This window comes from Medicago sativa, chromosome 4, assembly GCF_051527215.1.
Source record: "Medicago sativa cultivar Bolivia chromosome 4, Bolivia_mono, whole genome shotgun sequence".
NCBI classification, from domain to species: Eukaryota; Viridiplantae; Streptophyta; class Magnoliopsida; order Fabales; family Fabaceae; genus Medicago; species Medicago sativa.
In genome coordinates this window covers 6,557,002-6,580,605 of record NC_140752.1, presented here as the reverse complement: position 1 = coordinate 6,580,605, position 23,604 = coordinate 6,557,002, and the positions used below count along the sequence as shown (strand labels likewise).

Genomic DNA, 23,604 nt, shown 5'->3' with positions numbered 1-23,604 from the left:
ATCTTCAGTGGGGAGTTGATGTATCAATCAAGAGAGACGTAGCTAGCAGACTATCCATATCACTGTTTTTCAGCTTGCCGAATTCATTTAGACTGTTGTATTTTGTGAGAGGTGCCTTATAACTGTGCAACTCATGCTTCTCTGTGGCAGAAGTTGCCTCTGTATAGTTTGCTGAGTATAAGTGATCAAGTTTCTTTCAATTGAGGCAAATAATGTGTCTTGATGAATTTTTTTAGTGGCTTTGGTGTTATAACACTCTTTTTCCCACATTGTAATGGTGTAAGTCCGTGACCAACTTATTGGTGTTGAATACTTATGTAAACTATAGTTATAGTTATGCTGAAATATTCTAATACATTAATTTTACTAACTATATAAAGAACAACCATCAATTCTCCTAAAAAAGTCATATTGTTTTAAGCCAAGAGCACTCCCACGTGATTTTTTATAGTGAAGTGATGTCATCTTGGATCAGTGGCTTTCACACTCTTATAAGGGTTCTATTGTTGTCTGATGTATCAAATTATTTATTTTTTAACAGCAAGTGAAGTATCAATTTATTTCCAATTTTTCAAAAACTACAGGTTTTGCATATTAGGTATGTTCCTAATCAATTGGCACACTTTTAGTAAAATTGAAAGAGAATAAAGAGTAAAATACAATTGTATTCCACTGAAGTGTGTTTATGTCACATTACTAATTCAATCTTAAAAATCATAAATCACTGATATTGAACAATGCATTAATAAGCTTCCTAGACACACTTTTGCGACAAGCTATTGGTTTTTTTTTTTTTTTGAAACAACAAAATAAGCTATTGGATGTATAGAGAGTGAACTGAATTGGATCACAGAGGAAACAATCAAACATGTGGAGGACATTAATATGATTAAGTTGTGATCAAGTTGTCTAAAAAATATCAAGTAGTGATCACGTTCCTATTACCCCATCCAGCAAAAACTTATAACTTAGACTACTTTTGTAAGATAAAATCTTATATTAGTGTAAAGTTGTGATAAATTTATTTTGTTTCATGTCATTATATTTGATTGTCTTATTGCGAATATAATATAAATGTCATACATGTTAGTCGCAACTAGCAATTTAAAAATCATTTGTTCAAAAATAATCTTCATCTATATCAGACCCGTGCGATAGCACGGGTGAAAAGTCTAGTATCAATATCAAAGTATCTATCCGCATTTTATTCCTCACATTTTTTAATTTTGTAATTTTAATTCCTCTATATTTTAAATCACGTCATCCAAATTTTAATGGGAATGATGATATGTCAATTACATGCCGATGTAATACTTAATACAGTATGTGTTTAATACAATATGTGGCCCAAACTTTTTTTCCAAGTGAATTATATATGTTGATTAAAATTATATGTATAACATCATGCAGTCACTTTGTTACTAAAGCAAAAAAATAAATTTGTTTGACTATATAAATTCCAAGATAAAAACTCATTTAACTATAAATTTAAATGTTTGGTGTACCGGCACACTCAAATATGTTGGGTGTACGGCAGAATTTGTCATAGATACTAAGCACGTACCACTCAAGATATATAAAAACACTGGTTACAATCTAACCAATAGTCACCGGTAAAATATGATTATTGAGTTTAGGGGACAAAATCAATTAAGCCACCAAATTATCCTTATTTATTAATTTTATTAGGTCTGCAGCAACATAACATAATAATTTCCCTCTAAAATGTTGCATTAGGTTAGCAGCAATTTAACCTAAAAAATTCCATCTAAAATGCAGCGCACCAATTTAACCTAACAAATTTCCTTTATTATTTATTAATTTTATTAGGTCTGCAGCAACTTAACCTAATAATTTCTCTCTAAAATGATGCATTAGGTTAGCAACAATTTAACCTAACAAATTCAATCTAAAATGCAGCGCACCAATTTAACCTAACAAATTCCCTCTAAAATGCAGCAATCCGTAATATTTATCCTCACTGATGAAGTTTTTCATTCCTAGTTGTGTCATCGTTTGTATATATCTATTGTTTTGTAGACTTTTTTTTTGACAAGTTGTTGTACACTTATTTAATACGTTTACAAACAGAATACCCTAATTTTCATGCAAACTCGGCTACCCTAATTTTTGCAACAACTAAACCTAGAAAATTCCCTCCAAATGATCCACATTAATTGCTAAGTGCTAACCCTAATTATGTACTATTTCCTTCCAACACTTCTTCAATTTGAAATTCAAAAATTTTTGTTAGGAACCATAAATTGCATTAAATACATCTATTGCTATACCCCTTGGAAAATACATAGCTCTTCAACCAAGCACGCATCTTCAACCAAGCACACATCTTCAAAATAATTAATCCATTGTATAAGATCTCTTCTATTTGGTTGGATATGATATGTATTTGGTTGGAAAAATATATTATACTTTTAGTAAATATCAAAGTGTAATTATTTTTTTTAGAGTTGTACGTGTAATTTAGAAATTCTATTAATTGAAGTTACTTTGTTTTCCATGTTAATTAGTAGAAATTTAAAACAATTATTACAAGTCAATTTTTTATGTTTAACTATAAAAGTAATAAATAAAATTGACCTGTGCAACAATATAATATTGTATTCTTTTTATCTTTTTCTTTATAATTTAAAAAAAATGAGAAGATAATGCCCCAATAATATATTGTGATAAAATAAAATAACATTCTTTAATTGATTAGTTTTTCAAAACTAAAATGTAAAATTTGATAAGATTCAAGTGTCATTGAAGGACATAGTAAGACAAATTTGATTGTAATATTGTATCTCTAATATTCTAATTTGCGTTTATTGATCGATCCATAATCTTACGGGATAAAGATTATTCATTGGTCTCTATTATAATCGACAAGACCCATGTGTCGCACGGGTCAAAAGTCTAGTTAAGCTTAACTTTTTAACTTTTTATGCATACTTTCCAATTTTAAAAACAAAAACAAGTTAAAAGTACCTAGACGGATTCCTTATCTTTTACATAACTCTTCATTTGCAAACAGGTTAAAAGTGTGTCTATTTATTGAAATGCAAATAAATAAGTAAATAATAATTGAATAATAATAAGTGAGGATAGTTCCAATTTCTCTTTTCCATTTGCTTTTTATTTTTCCCAATTGTGATTGAAAAGGTCCCACATGCTCCATCAAGTCTTTGCAACCTCTGGTTTGAGTTTTGGCCTCTTCCTGAAGTAACAATGAACATAATCTAAGCTTCCTTATCTCATCAATTTCACAAGATAAGATTTCTTTTTATAATATTAAGGTTCCTTATCTATAATATTACAGGATATTATCTGAAGACAAAACATGGTTTTCTTAAATTAAAAAAAAACTTGAAAACATTATAAAAAATATAAAAAAATAAAATAAACAGAATGATCAACTATACTATGAAATAAAAGGACAGACCGGACAACATCTCAACTACTATTTTGACATTTTCAGCATGGGGAAATAGTCACTTTGATCCTTGAATGAGTGACGAGTAGTCACAATAGTCCCTCAATATATCGAAATTGCAAAATAATCTCTGATTATGCACTTTGTTAGTTAAAGTAGTCCTTAATATTAAAATATTTCGTTAATATTGTCATATTAGTCCTTCAATAGACTTACTTATTGTCATATTAGTCCTTATATGTACTTACTTATTGTCATTTTACTCCATATATCAAAAGAGTGATTGTGAGTATTAAGAGATTATTTAAGCTTTAGGGACTATTTTGACTAACAAAGTAGACAATCAGGGACTATTTTGGAATTTTGATACATTGAATGACTATTATGACTACTTGCTACACATTCAGGGACCAAAATGACTATTACCCCTTTTCAGCATCATCTTAGTTTTTCTTTCTCATTTGATTTTAACTTTTTTCCATTTTCTACTAAAAAACAATCAGAGAGTTGCATGCAGTACCTTATGCATTTGGTCTCCTCTCTCTAAGCCATGCTATTTTTGCACTCTTTATCTCTCAATTAATTTTTTTTTTTAAGGAAAAAATGCATTGTTTTTCATTAGCTATCAAGTCTCGGATACATGACGGTACATCATCATAAACGTGGGAGCTAGCATGATCATGGGGCTACCCTAGCTAATTCATCATGAAAGTTCTGAAAGTTACAATCGAACAACTGTCTACAAGCCTGAATAATACAACCTAGTTCACTGCTATCACCTAGGTTTGAATTAAAACGTTCAACAACAGACTTGGAATCCAAAACAAAATCAACATTGTCATAATGAAGATCAGCCACCCATTGTAGTGACGTGTGAAGTCCAACAGCCTCGCCAACATCAACATCACAAAGAGGAGAGAAACAGTCTGTCTTAGCCATGAAAAAATCACCCTGATCATCACGGATGCATATGCCAATACCTACCATATTTAGAGAGTTAGAAAAGGAGGCATCAATATTACATTTGTACCTACCTATACTGGCTTCGTCCACTCGATGACAGGACCATGAATAACACTATTCGGCTGAGCAAGGATGTCTGTGGCTTTGTGTGATCTGATTTCTTGGGCGGTTCTCCAATCATCTAAGAGGTGTCGGGCCCGTTCAACAACCTGTAGACATGTTTCATATTGTTGTTGCCACAATTTTAAACTCCTACGCTTCCACAAACTCCACATGATCGTCGCAAACAATTTTTTTTGCGCAGAAGGCAGCTGGTCAAGAAGAGAAAATATCAAAGCATCCATGTTATAATTTCGACGGAGAGTTCTATCAATAATATCCCATAAATTAACCTCCTGCCACGCTTGCATCGCACCTGGACATTCTAACAAGACATGAATACTATCTTCATAATTAGTTCCACACAAGACACAATCATTAGGACAATGAATACCACGACTACTTAGGCGTGCACGTGTAGGGAAACAACTCCACTTCCCCGGAACATGCAAATGAGAGTTATCTGCAATTTCTGTAACACAAATTCGATATGCACTACGAACAGAATAACTACCATTTTTCTCAGCCATCCAAATAATTTTATCTTCATGAACAAGAGGATGGAGAGGAGTATTCAAAATAAGCTGGGAAGTAGTATGATAAAATAAATTAGAAATTAAAGTAGCATTTCAAACCTTTGTCGATGGTTCGATGGTGTCTTGAACTTTGACATGAGCAAGTGGCACATAAAGAGGGCTTTGTGTTGAGAGGGAACAACCATCTTTAAGCCACAGAGCACAAAACAAAGGAATACTAGCACCAGAATCAATCCTCCATCTAACACCCTATTTAACCAATATTTTAGCGCTAAATATACTTCGCCATACATAGTTGGGATTAGGTCCAAGCCTATAACTCAAAAAATCACACTGTGGAAAATATCGTGCTTTGAATAAACGAGACACAAGACTAGTGTTATCAGTTTGAAACTTCCATCCATGTTTACTAAGCATCGCCACATTAAAAGATGTGAGGTCCTTAAACCCCATACCACCATAATTCTTATGAACAGATAAACGCTCCCAAGATAGCCAATGCAGACCTTTTCTAGTGGTGCCACCATGTCCCCACCAGAAAGCGTTAATCATTTTTTCTATGGCATCAACTAACTTGTTTGGTAAAAGATAAACACTCATAATATAAGAAGGAATAGACTGGAGTACCAATTTGATCAACACTTCTCTTCCGGCTTTAGAAAGGCACTTGCTGCTCCAAGAGTTTATTTTGTGCCAAATGTGATCCTTAATGAAGCCAAAAGTTGCTTCTTTGCTTCTGCCAATCATGGATGGCAGCCCCAAGTACTTATTAGTTCCTATAATAGCGCAGACACCAAGGATGGAAGTGATAGAGTCTTGAGTAGAGCCGAGCACACTCCGACTATAATAAACTTCATATTTAGGAAGGCTAATTGCTTGACCAAAAGCTTTTCATAAGTCTCAAGAATATTTTTCATCACACCAGCTTCTCTTTCTTTCGCCCTGAAAAATAAAAAACAGTATGAGAAATAATAGGAGCATTAGTACATATAGAAATGCCATGAATATCCCCTCTCCTTTCAGCTTGACGGATGAGAGCTGAGACACCTTCTGCACATAAAATAAACAAATAAGGAGAAAGAGGATCGCCCTGTCTAAGTCCCCTACCAGGAAATATAGGTCCCACCGACTCATTGTTAACGATTACAGAATAATCAACTGTTTCAACACACATCATAATCCACCTAATCCAACGGCTTGCAAATCCCATTTTAATCATGACTTCCTTAAGGTATAACCAATCGATGCGATCATAGGCTTTACTAATATCCAGCTTTAACGCTACATTTTTATCTCTCAACCTCTTGCTTATTTTCATATGGTGAATAACTTCAATAGCAATCATAGCGTTATCCAAGATGGAGCGTCCCGAGACAAACGCAGACTGGTTGTCTGAAACACATTTATGGAGGGCATTTTTCAATCTATTAGCCAAGACTTTAGCTACAAGCTTATACAACACGTTGCACAATGCTATGGGACGCCAGTCTTTCATAGTATGATGCTCATTTCCTTTAGAGATCAAAGCAATGTTAGTGGAATTAAGCGAAGGTGGAAACTGATTATTATTCAACCAAGAACAACACTCACTAAAGATATCAGAGTTACACACTGACCAAAATTTCTGAAAAAAATCCTGGATTAAAACCATCCGGACCAGAACATTTATCCGGGTGCATTGAATACATGACCTCTCAAAAATTATTATTCTCTCTCTTGGATTAATTCTGTCCTCTCTTCTCTCTCTTTCATTTGCATGAGTGTTAAAGAAAATTTAGGTGAAGATAAGACTGAAGCAATTAGAAGGTTAAGATACAATACATATGATATACATGAGTTTCACATAGACTAGCTTATAGTACTATAAATACACATTTTCTGTGTATTTTTACATTCATTTCATTCATTCAATACACCTTAACCTTTCACTTCTTTCATGTAGTTTCGTCACTTCTTCTTTCTTGCAACCATTTTTTTTATGACATATAGTGTGTGTTCTGTCATTTTCCGTGTATTTTTTTATTTAATCTTTATTATGATCCCAACTTCATTCTTGTTTTTGCTTTAAAGTTTGTGTTTAATTTTTTTTTATCTCGAACACAAATCAAAATTTGTGGAGTTATATGATAATCACTTTAGATACACTTTCTCTTTGGCTATTGTGAGCATCCTCTAATCTCTAAAATTAATTTAAAAAGGATATAAACAATGACTATTTCAAAAAAAAAAAAATATAAACAATGACTATTTCAAATCCTGTTTTGATATGTTCATCACAAGATTAATGTAAAAATATATTTAACACAGGTAGTGACTAAGTCAAATCTACTTATAATTATGTCATTATACAAATTTAATACTTGATAATAAATCCTCTTTTAGTTTTGTAATTGCAAATATTTTCAACTTAAGAATGACACGTACCTTTGAAATCTCCATAGCTCTTTTTTTTTTTTTTGATCAAAAATCTCCATAGCTCTTGCCAAACAAAATAATGAAACTTTCATATTTTCCTCTCTATTCTCATATATTTTCATTCAAATCAGGGAACTAAAACAAAAATATTTTTTTTTTTTAAATTTGAGTTTTTATTGCGTTTATTAATAAAGGGAAAATATTGTTTTTTTTTAGTTAATATTAATTTTGCACTAATTAATGATTCTTACCGGTAGTGTAAGGTGTTGATGCACACATCTTCATTGTAACTTTTAAAGATGGTTTTTGTTGCTTCGCCATCTACCATTGCTTGGTTTTGGCGTGCATCAATAATATTTTTCTTATTTCAACAACTATGGTTTTCTTATTTACACAAATAGATAATCTCCTCATTTTCATCTCTATATTCACATAAACTCTACACATAAAACATGCTTTAATTATTTTACAAAACTAATTTTTAATTGTTTTAAAAAGATAAAATTAAGCATATAAATAGTTGCTACGATTTAATTGTCAATTTGGTTGGATTTTTTTAACCATGAAGGGTAATGTGGCTTAAAGAATCATCTGCTTACCCTAAGGATCTATCTGGTTGGGGGTTGTGGAGGGGAGAGGATGGAATGAGATATTTTAAATTTAATTTGTTTGATTCAATTCTTTAGAAGGGAATAATAGTGGAGGGACAGGGAAAAATATTACCTTATAAACCATATTTTGCTTGATGCAAGTCCTTGCTACTGTTGTTGAGTTTACTATTATGGATTTTTTTTAAGAATGATTTATTGTTATGGATGATATAACATTTGGTGTGTTGTCTTTCATGAGTGAAATCACAATTTGGTTCTTTTGGTTGTGTTATATTTCCTAGTGGATTTTGAATGGAAGAGAATGCTTCAGGTCAAATGACTAATTTTTACTGTTTTATCTTCAAGAATACAGTTTATTCAACAAAACAACAACTGGTGTAATATTTCATGATTTGTAAATCTTATCACTTTTGATAAGATTTGGAAATCGTTTCATCTTGAAGGGATTGTAGTCAATTAAAATGTTGATGTTTTCAAACATTGGTTACGGATTTACTTCTCTTATTTTTAAATGTTTACGGCTTTTGATTGCTTACTTATGAAACTTGTTCTTTTGGAGATTCAATAGAATTTGTCCCACGATGGTGTTGTTTTCCTATTGTTGTGGACTAGTGTCAATCAGGTGGATTAATTGTAGTGCACACGAATATATGTGTAGTACCATGAAATTGGTAGCCAACAAAGCTATGTTGGAACCAAGGAACAAAAGATAAAATGGCCGGACCATCAGGTCGCTCCCTTGACACTCCTCTCCATGTGTGTCAAAACTTTGGGTTTGTTAGAAAAGTCTATCTTAAAAAGATAAATGAATATGGGTTGCATTTATTTGACAAATTACTTGGTATTATCAAGAAGGTAAAATTTGATATGATTAACAAAGAATTGTTTGAGAAGATAGGATAGATATTTGTCAATAAGAAAGTCAAACAAACTTTGGGGCTTTATTGTAGTGATGTACATAAGAATTGTAGGTTTTTTTGTCACATTACATACTCTATCTTCAAATAGTATACACTACTATTAGAATATTCGAAACTAGTGAAGTGAAAGTATTATTACATGATAGTGGTGTAATAATACTTTTATTTTACCAGTTCTGAGATACTCTGGTAGTCGTATGATAATATCTTAAGATAAATTATGTAATATAAATCTCCCCATCTAGACCCAAAAACTTCAAATTCTTTTGTGCAGGATTGCAATGAAGCCCATAAGTTGTCTTCAATTTTCTACTAACATATATTTATCCTATATTTTTAGTTAACTCTTTATTAGTCAAATCAATTTTTTTCTTCTTGATTATACAAAATAGTTGTTGTGCAAAACAATGAGCAACTGTACTCACTCACTCACTCACGGGTTATAAGAGTAAGTATATAATATTGTTTTATGAGGATTATAGTTCAATTGTTAGAAATAACTATCAAGAAGATCATCCATGAAAGGGGTTCTTCCCCTATATAATATCATGCTACCGTAGATATTAAGTGGGGTTGTTTCGTCATGTAGTTTGGATTAGTATTGGGGCAAAAAGTATCTAATCCAAAAATAATATTGCTTGTTCGGTTTGGATGACTTGTTTAAAGAAAAAGTTCGGACCCAATCCAAGTTATTGTAGTTTTTTTAAGGACCAACCTATAATATGTAAAAAAATAAAAAAAAAAAATAAAAACACCATAATCACAACACAAGAAGTCCTAAGATTTAAGAGAAACAAGTAAAAAATTATATAAAAGGCATCGACACAACAGCGCCACTAAGCCAAAACAAAAAAATAAATCAACTAGGAGGTAAAACAATTCTTAAACATTTGAATGTCTAAATGTTCCATTGATAATAGTTATAAGAAAAGAACTTAACTTTACACTTAAAAATACCAATATTTTAACCATGTCAATAAGTGAATCCAATAGACGATCATGATCACCAAAAACCACATGATTACATACTTTCAAATCAACCATAAGCACGCTAACCAGGTGACGTTTAGCCTGGGTAAGGCAACTTGTTTCCCACCATGGGAAACTTTGCTTTTTACCTACAGCTCACAGTCATGACCTGTTGTAATAATAAAAAATAATAATTAATTAAAACATATTAAAATGCCAATAATCCCAATCCAATTGCATTCCTGAGAACAAATTACTCCTCTGTTGCCATAATCCCAATCCAATTGCACACTATTGAAACAAAAAATTAAAAGAAAACGGTTCTAATGAAAGCGATATATTTAACGGTTCAATGTTTGCATCCTTCTTATCTCCTCTTCTCTGCTTCCTCCTCCACCATATTTCACTCATCAGTATTTGGATCCGGCGGTTGTTGTTTCAGGCACAATAAAATTGGGATTCTGATTTTTTTGACACAAATTGATTCTGATACAAAAAGAATAGTGAAATCAAAAGGGAGAAAAATAGAAAAATGCTTATGGGTACCTTTGTTGAATCAGAAATTTTAATGGTGGACTATTTTTAACATTCTTAAATACAAATTAAAGTTGGCTTTCAATATTTACAGATTTGGGTTCAATATTTTGGATCTTTAACTCAGCTTCTGCATCTTCTTTACCAAACTTCTTCACCGTTTTGGTTCTTGATGCAGAGTTATTTTCTTCTTCATTATTTTGAGTTTTAGATTTGTATGGTTTGTTTTGTGAATGGAGAATAAGAGGAAGAGGAGGAAGCTGGTTTTCCTGGGTTTGAGATGACGAATTATAATGAATTGGTGGGGTCGGTTTTTTTTTACACAATAACCATCAAAAAGTTACAACAATTACCAAGTAAAAGATCTCAGCCATCTAAATAAAAAACTATTAAATCTACGGTCCAGGTTAAACTTTCCCATGATGGGAAAGAACTTCTCTTTCCCATACTAAACCTCACCCGCTAACCAAATCGAGTGAAGAGAATTCATTACTTACTTGTCATGAGATGACAGGCCTATAAATTGCATCACATGACAAAAGCCATCGTTTGACAATGCACAGCTGATGCCTAAGCAAAACAAAACATCTAACCATAACTTTTCAACAATTGGACGGTAAAAAAACAAATGTTTGAATGTTTCAATCAAATTATATCTTTCCACACACAAAAGCAATGTTAATTTTTACCCCTATGCAGATTAAACTAGTTTTAGTTGAAGGCGATCATATAATAGTTTCCATGAAAACAACGAAATCTTCAATGAAACTAAAATGTTCCAAGCAACTCTATATAAAGGGGAATCTGCAACAACTTTAAAATTTGGGTGGCATTTAGCCTGGGAATGGGGAGTTCTTTCCCACCATGGGAAAGTCCCCTTTTTCCAGGCAGGTGGCAGTTGCTGCAGGTTGTGAATACAACAGTGTTTATTTTAAAGTAATCTAAAAACAATTAAAAAACCAATGGAGTACTATTTCTCTCTCTTAACTAGTATCAGCCAATACTTCCAGTGATCTTCCTTCCATCACCACCGCTACTCATAGTCTAACTTTCTTTCACTTGCTCTTGCTAAAAAAAAAACTTGGAGATTTTTATTTTATTTTTTAAAAGGTTACGCTAAATTGATGCAATATTTTCCTTTTGATTCCAAGTCATTGGTGATGGGTGGTGTGCTTCGTTCGTTCCTTCATTCAGCTTCTTTTGTATCTATCCATGTCATATTTTCTTCACAAAATTTAAAGAATGAAATTTTATTTGTAAATTGAACAATTTACATGCTTAATAAAAAGATTAAAGCACCAATCAAGTATTGTCTTGATGAATTTCACTTTGATAATATTTGCAAGTGAGTCAATAGGAATTTCTTTCTTAGCCTATATCATGATAAAGAAAAAAAAATCTTAGAAGACTCATTCAAGCTGTTACAACTAAAACTGGAAAACAGGAAATTGTGTTGGGTAATAAACAATTGTTGAAGAATTGGATCTAGGAGAAACCCATGAGTGTTTGCCTAGAAGAGGATGAGTATGCAAATTGCAATTGAAATCAGAAATGCTGCATAAAATTGGATATTGGCACACTAGCTGAGAAACATTGTTATTCAAGAGATGCTTGAGCAAGAGCAATTGAAGAAAAGACCCACCGTTAGTGGTGGCGGTGCTAAGCAATGACAAAAAACAATGGCTGAGAGAGAGAAACTGTAGTTATTTAATGAATTGTTATTTAATAATTTTGGTGGGGTTGAAATTATTGGTTCACAATACCCATCAAAAAGTTACTTCCCTTACCAAGTCATAAATCTGGGCCATCCAAATAAATAAGTATTAAATCTATGGCTGTCCTTCAACTTTCCCATGATGGGAAAGAACTTCCCTTTCCCATACTAAACCTCACCTAAAATTTGATATCAAGACATAAGCTTCTTATACTAAGATCTCAAATCCAAACATCTTATGCATATTTTGCAAAGTAATGCTAGAAAATAAAGCTTTACACACCTCTACTAGCTCTACCTTCCAAACAAATAAGTTTCTTCTCCAACTCCAACAACCTTCCTCTAAACCACAACTAGACACCATATCCTTCAGAGATACATTTTTATACAATGATAAATTAAACAATTTATCGAATTGATCATTTAAAACAACAACAACCAACCATGACTCATATCAAGACAATGTGTTACTACTGTCCCATATTTTATTAGTAACATTATCCGCAAACTATAGGTTTGATGTAACATGTAACATATAATATATTAAAAATTAATAGTTATGAACCCCCTAAGAAAATAGTTATGAATGACAATGATCGATTGTGTTTGAAACATATAAATAGTAAAAAAAAAATATTAAGCTTAAGTTTTATTTAAAAATATGAAAAATCAACAAATAAAATATTAATACAATATACTATCCTAATAAAAATATGTTAATGTATATATATATATATATATATATATATATATATATATATATATATATATATGTGTGTGTGTGTGTGTGTGTGTGTGTGTGCGCGCGCGCGCGACTTGGTTCGGTTTAGTTTTGAAAATGAGTAAAATACACCCCCTTCCACTGAAAGGTGCTTGAATTACATTCATTTCCCCTTTTATGTTAAAATATACACTTCTATCATCTCTTATTCAAAATATATTAGAAAATATTTCACTCCCCACCCCTGAGAGAAGCTTGAATTACATTTCCCTCCCCTCTTATGTTAAAATCTACACTTTATTTCTTTAATAATTTTTTTTATTTCTAATAATCTAGAAAAATACTAATCTATATTTTTATAATAATTAGTATATAATATAAATAAATTAATATTTTTTTTGGCAAAGTACGAATGCATATTTTTTGCTATTTTTTATTCACAATTTCATTAACATATAGTTTTAAACTCTATTATAAAATATGAAACAACAGAAAAAAAAAATTAAAATACGTGAAAAATGACTAAAGTCGATAAAGTATGATTATTTAAAAGTAAATTTTATACCTCAAATTATAAAATTAATAACAAAATATTTAAATTTAATTATCATTGTCATTTAAATCATAAAAAAATCAAATTTATTTTTCTTAAATGGTGGTTCAAAATTAGTATATATCATAAAAATATTTATTTATGTTAAAATATATTTAAGTGCAGTGCATATTTAATTATTAAGGGAGGGGGTTGTAATTCAAGCATCTCATAGGGGAGGGAAGTATAAATTTTATTTTTCAAGGGAAGGTAATGTATATTTTAACATAAAAGAGGATAGAAGTGTAATTCAAGCTTCTTTTAGGAGAGATGAGTGAAAATTACTCTTTAAAAAATAAATATGAAATTAGATTCAATCGGTATTCACAAAAGCACATTCAAATACATCAAATAAAACTTAGTTCTATGTGATTTACCGTTTTTTAGATCAATTTACAATATTATTTTGAATTAGATTCGATGTGAACACCCAAATTTACAACCCATAAATACTTTATTTTTACTGTACCAAATAAAATTACTTGATTTTCACAAAATAGCCAACCCGAATTTATTCCACTTGTTAATAGCGGTGTAATGTGACCGTGACTGCATGGTGCCCCATGTTTAAGTTTAGAGTAAACACTATTATTGTTTTTTTTACAAAAGGAAAATGATATTCATTCATTCAAATTGATTGAATACATCAGATACAATGACATGATCAATATTGCTAAAAATGTAAATGATGAATCTACGAACAAACTCACAATTGATAGCATGCAACGGAAAAATGTCTACAAATAATATGATAAAATCTAAATCATCAGAACATCCATGTTTCCGGATTTGCAACATTGACGTCCAAATCATTGATTAAATATGTGATTGACTGAAGTTGATCTTTCAATATGAACCAAAAGAACACTGCAACAAGACGCAAAATCAAACAACGCCGCACAAGACGACGAACAACACAACGCTGCACTCAGACGATGAAATCACAGAAAATACAAAAGAAAAAATTTGATATATGTGAAAATCACTTATTTAAATCGAAAGAAAAGGAAATAAAAGATGCAAAGGGGTGATTTTAGGTCAAAAAATGACATAAAATCACCCCTACTCAATGAGTGAAAAAGAAAAAGAGTTTAGAGAGAAAGTTGAATTTCTCTCACTAAAAAATTAGGGCCGACAATAAGAGAAAAATATAGTTATGCTAGTAAACACTAATTTTAGTTGTCTAGAAGAAAAAAAATATAGTTATGCTAGTAAACACTAATTTTAGGGAAATTTTACCCAATACCCCTACATATATACTTTCACCCCTACAATTCTTGAAAAATTCCAATTTTGTCCTTTATACCATTTAATTTTTTACATATTAATTTTCACTCTCACTTTCAACATTTTTGAGTTCACCCCCATATGACAAAACCATCTCAAACCTATCGATTTGTATTTTTTTTCTTTTTTCTTCCGGTAATCAATATACAACGTTTCTGGATTCAATCAAGAAATACTAGTGTTTACATTTCTGGCAGATTTACCATAAACCTCTTCAAATCCTTTCCGGTGGCATGTTACTGAATTATAATTTTTGTTAATTATGTGAATTCAACTTGCTTAGTATTGTAGTGGGAGAAAAATCAACTTGTTTGATCAAATTTGGTAGTGGTTCTTAACAGAGGACAAAAAAAAAAAAGGAGCAAAAAGTTAATAAAAAGAATAGCAAATTAAATAACATTAACAAACTTAAAAGTAAAGAATGAGTAGAAACAAAGCAACACTGTAACCCAGAGATGCTGCAGTTTTTCAGAAACAAAACAACACCCAAAATCGGAACAGATGTGTATCACAAGTCTATGGGGTTTTCGGGAATATCAGAAAGATCTCAACTAGAAAACCTCAAACAGAAGGTCAATTGCAATTTCCAGAACGTTTCTCTTTGATTTTTCGGTACCCGTTCAATTTCCGAAAATCTGCAATCAACGATTCCGGTGACCGTAACACTATCGGAAACCAGCAAATACCAATTCCAGTAAAAAATAAAATTGAAAAATTGAATAAGATTCCAGTAAGAAACACAACATAATCTCTCTTTTTCTCCCGAACCGGAAAGGTGCGTGGGTGGGTGAAATGAAAATGGTTAAAGAATTTTTTTAATTTATATAAAAGGGTAAAATGGGTAGTTTGAATCAAATGTTGGGGTGAAAGTATAAGTGTATGGGTGTGGGGTAAAATTTCCTAATTTTAGTTGTCTAGAAAATCTACAACACTAAATTTCGTTATAAACAAAATAAAAAGTCTACGGAAAAAAAAAAAAAGCGAGACAACTTGATTCTCTTTAATTATCCTTAGAAATCAAATTGTCTGTTTTGTTGTAATAGTGATTAAATACTTTTTGAAAACAATAGTGATTAAATACTATCTTCGTCTCAAAATAATTGAGTTATTTGATCATTTGACACATTAAGAAAAACGTGTGTAAGTAAAAGAGAGTGAAAATAATGTAAGTATTTTTGTCGGGTATTGGTGCATTCATCATTATCATAAATGCAAATATTAATTGAAAGTGATAAAATTAGTATTAATTGTAGTTATAATTGACAAAAAAATAATTAATAGTATTACATTGAGGAGTGAAATTGGTCAAATATTTTATGAAAACATATTTTAACAAATATTTTTTGTCTACGAAAAAAAGGAAGACAACTTGATTCATCTTTAATTATCGTTAGAAATCAAATTGTTTGTTTCTTATTATTATTATTGTAATAGTGATTAAATTTTCGTCTTAAAATAACTGGTCATTTGATCATTTGGTACATTAAGAAAAATGTGTATAAGTGAAAGAGAGATCATTATCATAAACGTAAATATTAATTGAAAGTGATAAAATTATTATTAATTAAAGTTATAATTGACAAAAAAGTAATTAATATTACATTAAAAGTGAAATTGATCAATTATTTTATGACAGTTTTTTTGTAACAAATGACTCGTTTATTTTGAGGAGGGAGTATCTCATTTAATTATTTTCAGAGACCTGATCACCCTTTTTTAAATGGTGGTGAAAATCAAACAAATGCCTTTTCCGATGGTGGTTTCAGGGTGGTTGTTTCTCGGGACCAGTTTGTTCAATAGTTGTCTTGTCTAGTCAACTTGACCAGTTCATACATATTTTCAATGTTGTGGCTTGTTTTTACTTAAATATACGGAGTTGACCCTATTTCCCCTTTGATGATTTCTTCTTCTTCACGTACCTTAGTAATATTTTAAGAATTTATTATCTCATCTTTCTGGTTTCTCGTGTGTCACGAATTTTAAATTATACATTCCAAAATGTAAAACACATTCATAAACCCTCCGTTTTTGAACTTAGAGTTTGAAACAGGGCATACGAGAAGGTTAAAGGATGACAAAGAATTTCACGTGATATTTTGTGCTTCAAATCATGTTGAGAGAGTAAAGGGAAAGAGTGATACGATTTTTCAATAACATAAGTGATTTTCTTGGTGATTGCAAGAAGGGAATAAGAGTTATACATAAAGGGAGGTTGTGCCACCATATTGAGACAGTGGCTAAGATAGATAGATGAAGACGTGGCTTCTTTACAATTTTTTAGTTTTCGTAAGACATGGCAGACAGAGATCCTCCCACAAGAATCGCCTAAACAAACCGAACCTAAAGTCACGTAGTAAGGGAATTTGCAATCTTTTGATCTCGATCAGATAGATGATCCACGTCTCAATTTTAGTAGTTTTAGTTTAAACAAAAAAAAAATATCAAAAACTAATTGTTGTTTAGACCGTCTGGTCGATCTCAATCGAACATCACAGATCTCGTGATTCATTTACAGCAAACACCATACATAATTCACTTGCCAAATCGTCTTAGCCAAATCGTGCGGCACAGATATGAATATTGCAAAATCCAAACACGACTCATTTTGAGATTAGCGTTAAAAAATTATCTCTGATCTATGACTTCTGCTCTATCTCATCCAAGGCTGTACCGACATTGTTTCACAAATCCTGAATATTTAGGTGACAGAGCTATTATTTTGACACAAAAAGTTGACATCATATGTGGGACAACGTATAAAGTACACCATACGCTAGTGCCTTTTTCTCATCATCATCATCCGAGGAGGGAGCAAATATTAATAATAAAATCAAAACCATATATTTTTTTTTGAAGTAATCAAAACCGTATGATTATATGGTGTCTGATGTCAAAACTTGTGTCCAAAAATCATTTATGTTTAGGTTAAGCAGGAAAAAATGGATACCTGTTTTGAACTAATCTATGTTATTTGAAACTTCATATTGCTTAAGAAAGAATACCGAAAAGAACTCGTGATAATAGATGAAGCAAAATCAACATTCATAAATGCACTGACAAGATAAATGAGAGTGAGATCTTTAATATATTGAAAATTTTAACTTGACAAGGATGACTCTGTTGGATTGTGGGCCTCAATATCAACATGCCGGATACCAGGAACAAGATTCTGGATCTCCATCTCTAACCTATCAACTTCACTTCCTAATGCTGTAACTACTTCCTCACCTGCAACAACTCACAGTGGTAAGTATGTAATTATTTCTCAATCAGCTAGATTATAAGGGTCAGTTTTACTGCAGCATACCATAATTTGACATAATGTTTGTCAAGGCAGTATCGTCACTCAGCTTTGCAGCTTCACGAAACTGTAAATAATAAAAAATTAGAAACTCAGAGGTAATACTAGATCAACCAGAACCTTGCAATGGTTACATATCTAAAGATGAAAATGTAAATTGGCAGGGGAAGCAGGGTAGAATGATTATGAAAGGGTAACCTAAACTAGTCAATAGTCATGCAACAAGAGCTGGCCTTTATTATTTTAAATTTGAAGTGATGTGATGCCTAACGATAGTTTCATGTACATTACCAACCACATTATCAACTGGTGTCATTCAATTAAAAACATCTGTGAATAAACAATAGACACAACAGAACATACAACATATAGTTTAAGGTTTTAGATGAACATTATAAAGAGTATCAACCTGTTTGGCCCAGTCCTCACGTCCAGTCCTTTGAAGATAATTTTGCACCACCATCTCTCCGTTAAAATCTGTTCCATTAAGATGATCAGATTAAAAATTTGAAATATTTATGGATTTTAGACAGTGGAATTTGAATTTGTTATATACAACAATAATACTCCAACTTAGGGTCCATTTGTTTATCCTTGCAATTGTTTTAGAAGTGCCTTTTCAATTAAAAAGTTTGTGAAAAATAGAAAAACTTTTTGGGAGGTGGGTGAAAATCTCACGTTTTAGTGCTTTTTACCTACAACTAAAAAGGATTAGCTTAGGAATAAATAAAATAAAGATCGATCATATAAGTGACTATCTTCATTCTGCATCACAACTACTTTAACTCTATGACTGGCACAAGTTATAATAGAAAGTGAGAATGGAAAATGCTAAGAAGAATTGTGCACAGATAGTAATGCTATTTAAGTTGAAACTTGAAAAGGATAACATGATAAAAACCATATTGATTACAGGATGTCAAATATACAAGAATCTCATATATCATTGACATAAAATATTATCTTTCATGTCAATAACTGCCAAGACCATACATTATAGTTTTTAAAAATATATTTTAATTTAAAAAGGTTTTTTCTCTTTAAAAAAGCATTAGTAAATGGACCCATATTTAAATAAAATGTAAAGCATTAGAATTACATCCACAGCCTAAACTAGATAGAAGTCAAGAACAATGAAGAATAACCTATTTCTGCTTTAAATCTGAAGAATCCAGGCCCAATAACTTCACTTTTACAATCATAGAGAGCATCTACAACCTAAAGGATAAAAGTCGCATTAGTAAAATGAATGCCAAAAAGTTATAATGCAGTTCTAGTAGAAATTAGAATGGTTGTACCGGGTCCTTTTTCAAAAACTGGAGTACTTTTTCCATATCGTGGTCGTCCATGGCTCTACCAATCAAAGCATGTCGGTTTCTTTGGATAAGAAATATGGCTACCTGCATGGTTAATTCAGCACAATATTAAACAAAAATTGATACCAAATGATTTGGAACATTTGCTGTCTTGTGAACCCTCTTTACCATTCCAAGTAAGTTGCCAACCAAGATTGAGCCTATGGGATCATAAATGGCATTTCCGGTATAGTGCACTGCCACCAATGATGCCCCAGCAATAGCAAGGCCAGTTACTGCAGCACCATCCTGCATAATTTGCAACTATTTACAAGAACGAATACAAGGACATAATTTTAATTCGTTACTAAAGGAATTTGAAGAAAAAGAACTAAATAGCCAAGCAAAATCTTGCCGCATAACCCAGTAGAGAGTTTAATAAACAACTCTTAGCAATGAAAGCTTCAAGTCACTCCCCCTTTCCTTTTTCAAATACAAATGACTAAAAATACATTTGCTTTATCATGGCTCTTGAGGAGTGTATAAAATGAAGTTCCATTTAGTGAGATAGCTGGAAATATGTGCCTAGCTTTAGGTAAAAGTTTCCAACGAAAAAAAATAGCTGAATATGTGATAAGTGATTCACTTTATGCAAAACCCTTCCCCACCCCCTACTGCATTTGAATCCTTTGAAGCACACCGTCCTCTACATCGCCTACCTATCAACCTCTCCATCCCTCATGATTTTTATCTCCCTCTCTTCATTATCTCTCCATCTACTGTCCATCTTCTCTCTCTTCTTATACATTTTTTGCTGCTGCAAAGGGTGCAGCACTGTTGAGAATCCTAGCTCACCTCTGTCATTACTGCAACAGATGTAGGATCATGTCCACGCCAAATATAGTCTCTTAATTTCATTCCCTCTGCATTTGCACCTTCCTTGACAGCTTGAATCGCAACAATAAGAGAGGCACCTAACAAAAAAAATACCCGTTAAAAAATGAAAGGAGTTGAGCAGATAAAGGAGATTAGACTGTACGGGATTGCAAATGCAGACAATAGTACCTTCAATGACGAATGAACCACATAACACCAAAGCTGCTAATTGCATATTCTCAGGGGCCTGATAAAGAATTTCTCAAAAGTCAATAAATTAAATAAGAGACAATTCACAGACCAATTCAAAATAAGAAAAATGACAAAAGCTTACGATGAAAGAATTTGAATGAAAACATTTCAAATATCAGTGAATACCTGTGCAACCCACAAGTTTTGAACTCCATTAACAACCGTAGCACCAGAACCAAGACAAAATATCCCAACAGCAGATATCAATGACCAAACAAATCTTTCCTTGGAATAACCATAACTGTAAAAATAGAAGACATCACCATTACGCCACACGTATTAAATTACAAACCCATGCAATGCAATGACGCCATATCCTAGTTCATAATACCATGAAATAGAAATGGATAGAATAACTTTTCATCATACATTGAGGCTTGTTAAATTTTGCACTGCACAATTAGTAATCAAAGCACAGTTTCAGATATAAGGCTTAACTATATTCATTCATTACATAAATAATAGTTCATGAATCACACCACATGTAAATGCATATCTAATAATTGAAAATAGCCTGGCACTGAATGTGTAACAAATATTCTATTTTCCTTTGAGGGGTTGACAAAATGTAATCAAAATTATGTAACTTACGGATGAATAGCATCTGGTGCACGCCTAGAGCTAGATAGACCATAAGCAAGTAGCGCCTACAAAATAAGACATGTATCGTATTAGTTTCTCAATTACATTATGGCCATGTGTGGACATTAATTGGGGAGTGGAATATAATAAAATGAGATGCTAAACTATCGAATAAAATGTTGGGCATGATGGAAATGGAATGGAATTAAATGCATTCCGTCATGTTCCATTCAATCCCATTTTAAACAAATTCAAACAAATGATCATAATATTATTATTCTACTCCATTCCATCAATTCAAATTTCAAACACAGCCTAAGGAACCTATCAAACAACATCAACAAATTTACCTGGTTTGCAAAATCGGCAACCGAATGCACAACTTCAGCTAACATAACATGACTAGAGGAAGCTAACCATACTCCAAATTTGAGTGAAAAAACAAGAAAGTTACACCACAATGCAGTTTTTACAGCTCGCTGACTACAATAAATAGAAAACCAAAAGACAAGTTATACAAGTAGCGTTATCTTACATCACACATTAAGGAAAAAGTAATATCATATAGAAATGACAAACACGAAACATTTTTCCATGGCAATTTAAGGCTATGTTGGGATAAACAGCTTGATTTGCAGCTTATAGCATAAACGCTTACGTATAACCTGTTTCTATAACAATAGATAATATAACGTTAAATTGTTTTCGTATAATCTATAAGTTGCTTTCATAAGCTAACTTCGAGAGTTTATGGACATGTAATAAGCTGTTTTCATAAATTCTATCAAACAGGCTCATAAGTGCTAATGTCTATATATAAGCTCATCCAAACAGACCCTAAATTCGTTATATAATAACATAATGCCAAATTAAATTTTATGCAATCCCCTGTCTATTTTGCACCTAATGAAAACAGCTTATGAAAGTAGACAACTTAAGTTCATTTTATCTTTTGATACAGAAATAAGGACTTGTTGGATTGGCTTATTTGAGCTTATCTACATACAAAAATTTTGTTAGACTATTTGAGAGAGCTTATGAAAACAGCTTATGACATTGTTCATAAGCTGTTTTTCATCTTATCTTCTAAGAATTTCCAACATAGCGTATGAAAACAGCTTGCAGCTTGTACAAAAACAATATAACTCTATTTTATCTTTTGTTATAGAAATAGCTTACGCAAAAGCACTTGCCATAATAAGCGCTTGTGATATAAGTTGTTTATCCAAACAAGGCCTTAAATTGGTCATAGGAGCCTATAATAACACAATGCCAAATTAAAGAAGAAAAAAAAAAAAAAAAAAAAACCTGTGTTTATCGTTGAACTCAATAATCTTAGCTGCTGGTTTAGCTCTTGTAAAGAAACCTAAAACAGAGAGAGAAAAACATAATTCAATGAATAAGCTTAAAATAAAACAGAGAGAGAAAAACATAATTCAATGAATAAGCTTAAAATAATCGATTATTGAGAAAAATGCGTTAGAAGAAGAAAGAAACGCACTACGATGGAAAGAGTGATGATGACTGTGATGAAGATGTCGGCGAGAATCAAATCCAAGAAAAAGGAATCGTCTAGAAGGAAGCAAATAGGAGGAGGTGGTGGTGTTTGTGACGGTGAACGGTGGTGGTTGAGGAGGTTCAGGTTTGAGAGCGACAATGGTACAAAACCAATGTTGATGAGAACGACGAAAGCGAGAACGAAGAAGGTTATAGGATGTTAACATTACGAATTCGTGTGGTGGTGAGATTAGGGATTTGGTGTTATTGCATTTGGAATTGAAGGTTGAAGATGAAGATGAAGGTGAGAGTGGAAGTGTAGAAAGTGTACACTAACATTAACATGAAGATTGAGATAGAAGGAAAAGTGATTTATTCTAGAATATTCCACTTAAGGAAAGTAACCCAAATCCTTCTTCATTTACAAATCATCACTCAATTCCATGTATGTAGATCTAAATTATGGAAAAATGCCACTTGTAAATTTTGTGCAATCCTATTTCCACTATGACAAAAAAGAAAATGAATAATGCTAAAGAGGGTTAATAGCAATGGGTGTAACTGTTCGGTTTGGTTCTATTTTCGAAAAAAAAATGTTTGAATTAATGAAATCTTCATCGTTTCGGTTTGATTTGGTTTTCATTCTTTTTCAAAAAAGTAACTGAACCAAACTAATTGGTTTGGTTCGGATTGGATTGGTTCGGTTGATCAGTTTATTTAAAAATACAATTAAAAAAATTCATATCCTCGCAAATTTATATTTTATGTATAAAACATACGTCGCACGTTTAAAGCGAATGTGCCGTGGTTCCAAACGGGCACAAATTCACATAGATAATAATGTAAAATCAGTTTACACAATCAATTTATGTTTCGTTTAACATATACAAATAAATTAAATTGATCTTACATTTACCCCATCTACAATTTCATTTTGAAAGATGTCCAGTAAGTCACAGATGCCATTGCCATAGATATGCAAATATCTCATGAAAACAGTTCAGTCA

At 31.8% G+C, this 23,604-nt stretch overlaps 1 protein-coding gene across 1 annotated transcript; it reads right to left on the bottom strand.

The window, feature by feature from the left end:
- Positions 1-17,793: 17,793 nt before the first annotated feature.
- On the bottom strand, positions 17,794-22,942 carry LOC146925829 (Cation efflux family protein). Its single transcript, XM_085758279.1, has 13 exons — positions 22,602-22,942; positions 22,409-22,466; positions 21,451-21,583; positions 21,110-21,165; positions 20,645-20,759; positions 20,456-20,513; positions 20,246-20,364; positions 19,580-19,699; positions 19,394-19,495; positions 19,241-19,313; positions 18,505-18,572; positions 18,102-18,162; positions 17,794-18,022 (listed from the first exon to the last, which is right to left on the bottom strand). The coding sequence occupies exons 1-13, from the start codon at positions 22,822-22,824 to the stop codon at positions 17,892-17,894; spliced, it is 1,317 nt and encodes a 438-aa protein (XP_085614405.1). The 5' UTR covers positions 22,825-22,942; the 3' UTR covers positions 17,794-17,891.
- Between the last annotated feature and the right edge of the window lie 662 nt (positions 22,943-23,604).

Bases quoted from the DNA above. Each gene is read 5' to 3' on its own strand.
- LOC146925829 (XM_085758279.1), bottom strand. From the start codon at position 22,824: ATGTTAACATCCTATAACCTTCTTCGTTCTCGCTTTCGTCGTTCTCAT. The intron at 20,760-21,109 runs GTAAGTTACATA...CTATTTTTACAG, and splicing joins GCACCAGATGCTATTCATCC to TTATGGTTATTCCAAGGAAA. The intron at 18,023-18,101 runs GTATGCTGCAGT...GAGTTGTTGCAG, and splicing joins AAACATTATGTCAAATTATG to GTGAGGAAGTAGTTACAGCA.